The following is an 8,813-nucleotide window of genomic DNA, read 5'->3' on the forward strand; positions in this document are numbered from 1 at the left end:
CCTTATATCACTTGCAGATGTTATTTTTTCTTCCTCCTTTGTTCAAAACACTTCAAATGATTTTTATAAAGGGGCTTCCTCTTAACGTTAGGATGTAATTTAAAAGGTTGACCCATAATTTAACTTCTTTATAATACAAACAATTTTACTGTTAGCGAAAATCGTTCCCAGAAAAACGTGCTTGATATGTCACAAAAAATGAGCCGTAGTACATTACTTATATATTCTGATTTAATTTTGGATTGGACTTCATTAGCAACAGCATTAACTACAAAGGGATGTTAGACCTTAAGTAGCAACACCATTAACTACAAAGCAATGTTATACAGTGGAACTGGATTCTTCGTTTTATATACAATAACAAATATAACATAAGATGAACATTTGTGGCATTTCAGTAAATATTGTGACACATTTGTATTCAAAAGTCATGGATTGACAATGTAGCTAAAAGAAACATACACTGTAATACTATATTGCTATGTAATATCAACATCGCCTTTGATTTAGTTACAATACATTTGTACATTCTTATTCCATAGCTGCAGCACATTCTTATTCCGTATAACATAGTCCTTTTGTAAGGTAAATTCCTTTCGTACATTCGCTAATTATGTAGCAAACGTGGTCTCTTATACTATTTTGTGAAATTGATTATACAGTAACAGCAAGCCCTTTACGAAACACACTGAAGCATACTTGAAGCATCATTAAAGAGCACTTTAAAACCGTGCTTAGATCACTAATGTAATTGGAAAACATACACATAAGAAAAACAGAGCTAATATACTGATGGTACTTCGGCGCGTAGTTTATTAAGCATACATAGTTTGCATGGTGCATTCTTTAGAATGATGCCAAGCACCATTAACGCTGACAAAAACGTGCTAATGCCGTCAGTCTCATCAAGTTTAAGTGTCTGGAGATGGCTTTCTGCAACAAAAATGAATTAACTACTTTAATGTTTGAATATGTTTTGTATTCACATGGGCAATTTTACAATTCAATGTGTCAATATATCACAACAACAAAAACATAAGTTTATTGCAAATTCCTGCCCGTGGGCTAATTGCAGGTAACATGACAGATTCAAACAGTGTAAAAAAATATCACAAGTGTCTACTCTAGTCTGAAAATAATAAAAGCTAACACTAAATCCTGGGTTGTTCGGTTCGACTCCTTTTCGAAGACAGTGGGGGACGAAAGATCCCACCTTTTCCGTTATGTGTGGGTTTTGTGATGTTAGAAGGAGAATTATTGTTTTCTTTTTGTCAGTGAATGTAAACAAGATTGGGTGGAATTTGGTGGCCTCTTCAAACAGCTCTTTTCTTTTGTGATCGTAGAAAGAGCAGTTTGACATAAAATGTATTTCGTCTTCCATCACGATTGACGTGCATTGATTGCACGTTTTTTCACACACGGGTAGCTTCTTGTACCGCCCTCTCTCAATTTCAAGAGGGTGGGCACTACTTCTAATGTCAACGCGATAATAACATCGTTTTTTATTCTGAAAATGTATTCAACTCACCTCTGATGTTTTGTTGTTTTGAACTTTATTATAAGGACCGTTGCGATGATTACTCCTACAACAACTACTGTTGTGGATACTGCAATGGCAATTATTGCCCCAGATGTCAAACCAGCAGGAGGAGGTGTGGGATCATCTATACAAAAACATAGTATGAACTATTACAAGAACCCACTCTTCGTGAATATTAAATATTGAAAATAAAACATCTATAGTCCTTAGATGTTTATCATGTATAAACCATATTTGAACTAAATGTGGCAGGCTAAAGCAAGTAAATCATTGGATGGGTATTTATTATCGTATCTTGCTAATTCAAGTCACCAAGCCCAGAAGACGCCAAAACAAGGAAGATACATTAATTAAGTCAGATCAAATGAAACATAAGTGATACATAATAATGATACAATTAAAGTTACCCATAGGTCATAATTATGAAAAGTCTTCTGAACATATCCAGTTTTAAGAGAACACACACACACACACATACGTGCGCGCGCACACACACACACAAACACACACACATACGCACACGCACACACACACACACGCGCGCGGAAACATACACACGCACGCGCACACACATGCAAGCACAAACATGCACACACGCACGCGCGCGCATATTATACACAACAATTCAATTCACAAAATGACATTTATTTACTCACCACAATCACTTTCGTCACTTCCATCCCCACAGTCGTCAGAGAAGTCACACTCGGCACTCCTGGGTAGACATGCCTGGTTAGTGCAAACAAAAGCATCTTGTCTGCACTGATGCCAGTTACCTGAGCAAATTAAGTAAAAGATTGTGTCTGTTCCCCTCTGCAATTTATATCACCAACAGCCAGATTTAGCGGCACATATACCTTACAGAAAGTAGAAAATAGTACAAAAACTAGAGTTCCACGAAACACATACCTTCGCCAAACATTCAAGGTTCGTTATGGAGAATGCCTTTATCAATGACTTAAAGGTTTTATAGCTTCTCAAATTATGTTATCCGCACACACACTCACACACTGAGCCCGCTGCAGTACCGATGGAAGATACCGGGCGAACCATTTTCAAACTCAACCTTTGTTTCTGCGACCGCTACTCAATACCAAGTATCATGAAGATCCATCAATCAGTTCTCCAGTTATACTGTTGACCTACATAAAGACTCACCTAACACTATGGCTTAAGCCTTAACCAAAAGTTTAATCTTCTTGGCGAAGGTAATGAAAAGGCCACAAACCACCAAGCTTCCACTTTTCCCTGCCACATACATGTAAGCATCACCAATATAAGGCCCGGAAAAACACCCCTTGACATCAAAATGGAGAAACCCCTTTCCCATAGTGCACAAACAAACAACATGGAACTTGCAAAGTGAGAACTAATAAACAATGTGTTAGCAACAATAACATCTATGTTTTGATGACACAAATATGTCATGAACAACACAAATCTGCACCACAGATGTATTTAAACACTGAGCACTGACTGTCCAGAAGAAAGGTCAATTGAAGGATTTACACATTCTTCTAATTATCATGTAAATTAAGCCCTGATTTGCATACAATACATTTCAGGATTTTAATCATTACCTAAGGTATGTACTTACCAAAAATAATGCAAATCCACCAACCACTGCTTGATTTACTCTCTTTCAAAGATAACAACAAAATCGCCCACTGCAGTTCAAAACAAGCCGCCAGGGGGCCCAAACTTACATGATTTACTCCCTACCCAAAGACGTATCCACTAGCCAAAAATCCTCAACCTGCCACTTCAGGATAACTATAACGCCAACTTCGACGGTCCGCTGCAGTACCACAACTTGTCGCCAGGATGCCCATTATCGAACTTGACCGTCGTTTTCCAAACCCCTAAATAATTACCAAATATAATGCAAAACGATCCACAGCGTCAAAAGTTATCTTGTACGCAGATACACACACACACACACACTCACCCCGCTGCACTCACGACAGAAAGCGCCAACAGTACCATTTTCGTACAAAACCTTGCTATACGCAACCGCAACTCAAATACCAAATATCGCGACATTCCATCCTCAGCTACCAAAGTTATTTGAGATTGACCTATATACTGGGACACAAAAAAATTTTCTAACCATAACATGACCTTCTTGGCGAAGGTAACAATACTTTAATTACTCACCTACACATCGTACTGACACATCCCTGGCATGGTTACAAAGTGGACTCCAGTTTTCCCATGGTTTCGTGCGACAATCGGTGATTTTGGATTCGTTCCTGGAGTTACATATAACCTCATCTAGTAAGATGGGTGTTGAGTTCGGTGCAGGATACCTGTTGAAGTAGAAAGGCGAAAATTAAAATCCGATCACCATATCTCCCTCCTTGTGACCAATAAAATACATACATGAAGCTATCAGCTACAACAACAGTACCTAGAATCTGTCCAGACAGACGCCCTGTACCCCAGTTGAGCACACACCACATCAGCACTAGTCTGTGTCCAGCCGATGTTACAGATGGTTCCCCAGCGGTGGTTGTAGTAGATCTCCACACGGCCTTCGTCGAACCTCGAACCGTCAACCAGTCGGACACTTCCGTCAACTAAAAATCAAGCGACAAATACGGTGTCTGATGATTTCACGCACTGTAGTAGTGATTAAACAAAATTTTTTTCTGTAATGAAAATATGTGCTACTTACACTTTGTTCAATGTCTTTACATTAGTTACTTTTTTACTGATTATGGTAGAAACATTGCATTTGATGTCATACCTTCACGTACACAGTCCCAAGAGAAGGAGATGTCATCAATGGCAAGTACAGCGTCTTTTCCATTCCCTATACCACCCTGTATGATAACCTTAAGAAGAAAAGTGATTGATTATAACACCGACAACTGAGAATTAAAACGTTTTTCTTCTTCTAAATAATGCCTTAGATTCTTCCACCGAAACAGAGAGATGTATCTAACAGATGATTGTTGCATTAAGACAATCATGTTCTAAACTTGATAACACAGATGTTTGCTGTATACTTGGTGAACTTAATCCATAGCATAATTTTATACGTACTTCAAATGCTTCCCGTTCCACAAATGTAACAGTTGCCTCCTCCCAGCTAGATGTTGTTTTATTTGAATGCCAGGCGGTTCTTTCTACCCCAGTGTTGTATAGGCGGGTCAACACATAGAGGCTTCCTGCATCTTGTCGTGGTAAGAAGTAGTGAAGCGTCATCTGTCACAAAAACATTTTACAGCTATAGAGATATTGTAAAAATGGTTTGCACAGCTTTGTTGAATAGCCAGCTACAGGAAAGTTTAAGTGTTTGTGTGTGTTTCTATGTGAGTGCAAGTGTGTGTCTAATTGCGTGTGCGTATATGCGCCGCGTATGTGTGTATGTCTGTGTGGATATATGTCTGCCTTGTATTACCTCGTCATCAAGTTGTCAATGAGCATTTTTACTTTGTCTTCAAAAAGTCTGTTTCTTATGATTCATATTTTATATGTACGCTTATATCACTGTACTTACATTGCATGGTCTCGATATGGAAGGCACGATAACTGGGCTGATGATTCCGGCTGTGTCCAATGGCTGTATTCTGGCACCATCACCGACTGATAGGAAATGCCCTCCACCTAAAAAACGTCCATTTTGAAATAAAATTAATGTTGCATCATCTTTAACGGTTGTTAGGCTTTCCTTTGGCAAAAACAGATTTACAGCAGATTACTTGGAGGGAGATACAATTACCTTGAATTTAAAAGTAACTCCAAATACATTGACAAATGGACTCACTTTTCCCTAACGTGTTGTCAACTAAAGGTAGGTTAGGTGCTTCAGTCGCGCCGGCTGTCTGTGATGTCCAGTCGGTGTCATCACTTGTCATTTGACGCCATTCGCACGTTCCTATCGCTTCAAAGTTACAAGGTGCAGGATGACGGGTCTCTATGGTAGGAAAAAAGCTGTAATCTATTAGAAATAAAAAAATCAAACATATTTTTGACGCATCGATGAAGGTTAGGCAATGAGGCAATACGATACGCCCTCTTTTCTAATGAATCATCTTAGAATACTCTTAAACGCATTTAATCAAGAGCAGTGTAAATCCTGATATTCCTCCAGCCAATGACGAAAGACAGTAAGTGCTGTTTTTAACGTCTGACCGATTCCAACTTTTATGCAGATTGTCAAGTAAGTCTTACCTTGCGGAATACCTGTATAGAAACGCTAGAGAAAACACGGCCTCTGCCTCCCCTCCTCTCAAATACTTCGAAGTCTCATTCTTAGTATTGACATTTCAAAAACGGTCATAGAACTCACCAGAATTGACCAATGAGGACCTAAAGTAAAAATTTTCACGTTTCTGTTGGGCTTCGTGAGACTGAAATCTAAAATGTGACCGCGGAAAGCGATCTTAGGAAAGGAGACATTGATAGAGAACGCAAGACCCCTTCCCCATTTATTTTCACGTTCTTTGTCAAGCCAATCATGTCATAGTTACAAAATATTGTTTTTTCTTTACCTACATTGATCTCTGTCAGAAATATGAACGTTTTCGTGAAACATTTCCAAGCGTAAGCTATAATTAAGAAAATATAAGCACGCGGTGCAAACATACACGGTGCTTTTCTCACTGCAGTGCGAGTTTACATCCCGTCAGAAATTATTGAAATCTATCTAAAATTTACAATTTTTTGGCCGATATCGATTGAACGAGTCTAAAACAATAATGTCTACTACTGGCAAACATATACACCGACTAATTTAGCAGCGGAAGAGTACAAATTCCAAGAGAAGATGGCTCGCTATTGCTACAGGCCACTTATCGTCCCACTCGCAAGATCAAAGGGTCGGGGGGACATGGCGCCGAAGATTGTAACGTAGTCTCTTAACATTAATAACACAACTTCTAGTGTACTTTTCATGTTAATTGTAACGGTTATTATTTCGTTCTCACCTCGGCAATCGCCATTGCTCTGGTCGTATATCTCGCCATCTGGGCAAAGTCGAAGTGTTCCTAAGGTAAACGCATATTATTCCATTAATGACCTCTCTGTATATTTGTAGCATTTAAGATTTCAACACTTAGTCTTCTTACAAAGGCGTCATGAGAAATAAAGGGTATTTAGAGACTTATGTTCCTTTTGGATCTGTAGTGGTATGTAAAAACATCAGAGTCCAGGGTATTGATAGATCAAAAGAAGAAAAGACAATAGTATCAAAAACATTTGATCACCCATCTCACCTGCACAGTAGGCCTGAGAACAGCTAGTCGTTGGCACCAACTCGTACACGTAGAAAACCCCTTGTGTATCCACACACCGTTTGACCTGGATGTTCCACGGGAAAGGACAACAGTTCCCCGGTACACCGTAGTTCGGACAAACCGTTCTGTTGACTACAGTACTGTCTGTCGGTAGGGTTCCGTTCATCCATATAGGAACCTGGGTTCCACAGTGGTACGGCTCCACACAGGTTGTAGGGATCTCACCGCCGACATAACTTATGAACCGGTACCAGCCTTTTGATAGGGTGTTGTCGCAAAGGAGGTCGCTCCCCGAGTCTACCTCGGCCGCAGCGCTTCGGCGAGCCTGGTTCAGTTCTTGATAGTCCGTACAGGGGTCAGCCCAGGCCGTATGCTGCACAAACACTAAACACAGAACATTCTACTCAGTGGTCTATCTTTACTGATGACTGAATGTACTAGTATCTAAAATACGTACGCACAGTCAGAAAGACGCTTAGATTATTAAAGCCCAAGTGTGAAAAAATAATAGGACTTAATAAAACAAGGATTCAGTATTTATTGACTTCTAGTGAAGTACGCTGATACCTTCAACACTTTACCCCCCCCCCCTCCACTGCTTTCCTCTGTTCATACACAATGTGTTCGCAATGCTCAGTAGGCAATAATAGACGTTCCGGTAACCTCACATGATTCCAGAGGGAGATTCTAGACTGGCTTGTTTGCCGTCTTTGCCCCCCCTCCTATTAGTCAAGGTTGATACATTAATAAGTACATCACTCACCTGTTATAAACAGCAATAGGGGCACGAGTGGTTCACATCGCAACATGTATCTCATTGCGCCCTGTTCTTGTGGTTACATTCATGTAAGAAGTCTATCAAGTGTTTCATCGTTAACCGGTTTTGCGCAACGTTTCTGCAGGTGAAGGTCATAACCCGCTGCCAAGCAGCCGCTGTATGTTTCTGTAAACACTGGCGGTCTGTATAAAATCGTTTCCTGGTCAAATATTTGAGTTACGTGTCGGCGCTTATATAGTTGCTATAGTCGTTTAAAAGGTAGCAGTGTTATTCATTTCAATGGAAGGTAGGCGACATAAATCATTATAATTAACAGCAGACAGAAAACTCCAACCAGCATAAGTTAGATAAACATTACGTAGAAATATAAATTCCTGACCCACCTGTAATTTTCTCAATTCTTTCCATCATGACTTAGCATCAAAATTATAAATAACAACAAAAGATCATGCCGTTGTATACTGAAGGATTAGTATCAGGCTAACGTCATCATCAATAACACGTAAACACATACCTCTCCGTGTTTCTGTCAATGTAATATAAATTGATGTTTTCCACCAACACCATTTACATGACAAACAAGGAACAAAGATCTCATGTTGTGATAACGTGTCATGTAACACCAGAAAAGGTCATTGCAAAAAAGGAACATGTTTTACTTATTTTTAAGTCAAGATACAATGTTTCTTTGTTATTTCGTTTTACGTAGTTTTGCCGGACAATTCAATTTGACAGTAATGTGACTCATCGTTCGCCTTTAACTATGGGATAATTATAGTACGGATGACAATCTTTTAAAGTACGAAAGTTTTGGTATAAGATGACCTTTGCAATGACGAAAGCAGGGGACGTCAACTGCGGTTCTTTAGCACGCATACGCCCCGGCAGTTTTTGAGCGAACGGGGTTTGAACAGACCCCATTATGATTTGTTCTTCTTACCGTGATCATTATCTTTGCCAGAATAGCAAGGTTAAGTTTTAGGCTTGTACGTCTGTCTGTCTGTGTGTGAACAGCATAACTCGAGAAGCCTTGTATGGATCCTGATGATATTTGGTAGGTGGGTAGGGGTTGGGGAAACGAAGGTCAAGTTCGATAAAGGTTTAAACGAATAATGGGCCCCTATCAGCTTCCTAAGGTACTGCAGCGGAACTTCCATTTTTGATATCTCGTGTTCTGGACATGCTGTGGTCGTGATTTTTGAGTGGTAGGTAGCCCTTGGGGCAGAAAGTTTGGGCCCCTAGCGGCATTTTG

General features: G+C 39.7%; 1 protein-coding gene across 2 annotated transcripts; it reads right to left on the minus strand.

Moving 5' to 3' along the window:
* On the minus strand, window positions 1–7,778 carry LOC118424643. 2 transcript variants are annotated; one of them, XM_035833299.1, is made up of 12 exons: window positions 7,547–7,778; window positions 6,763–7,167; window positions 6,475–6,534; window positions 5,313–5,462; window positions 5,046–5,152; window positions 4,589–4,750; window positions 4,290–4,377; window positions 3,951–4,119; window positions 3,698–3,849; window positions 2,197–2,316; window positions 1,529–1,664; window positions 1–933 (listed from the first exon to the last, which is right to left on the minus strand). In XM_035833299.1, the coding sequence occupies exons 1-12, from the start codon at window positions 7,599–7,601 to the stop codon at window positions 912–914; spliced, it is 1,626 nt and encodes a 541-aa protein (XP_035689192.1). In that variant the 5' UTR covers window positions 7,602–7,778; the 3' UTR covers window positions 1–911. The 2 variants fall into 2 exon arrangements, with proteins under 2 accessions (XP_035689192.1, XP_035689193.1); XM_035833300.1 differs by lacking the exon at window positions 2,197–2,316 and having other exon boundaries at window positions 7,547–7,777.
* Between the last annotated feature and the right edge of the window lie 1,035 nt (window positions 7,779–8,813).

Source organism: Branchiostoma floridae, chromosome 10 (assembly GCF_000003815.2).
Source record: "Branchiostoma floridae strain S238N-H82 chromosome 10, Bfl_VNyyK, whole genome shotgun sequence".
Taxonomy (NCBI): Eukaryota; Metazoa; Chordata; class Leptocardii; order Amphioxiformes; family Branchiostomatidae; genus Branchiostoma; species Branchiostoma floridae.

Bases quoted from the DNA above. Each gene is read 5' to 3' on its own strand.
- LOC118424643 (XM_035833299.1), bottom strand. From the start codon at position 7,601: ATGAGATACATGTTGCGATGTGAACCACTCGTGCCCCTATTGCTGTTT. The intron at 4,751-5,045 runs GTAAGTACAGTG...TTTTTGTGACAG, and splicing joins CCATATCGAGACCATGCAAT to ATGACGCTTCACTACTTCTT. The intron at 2,317-3,697 runs GTGAGTAATTAA...TAATTTGCTCAG, and splicing joins TGTGTCAGTACGATGTGTAG to GTAACTGGCATCAGTGCAGA.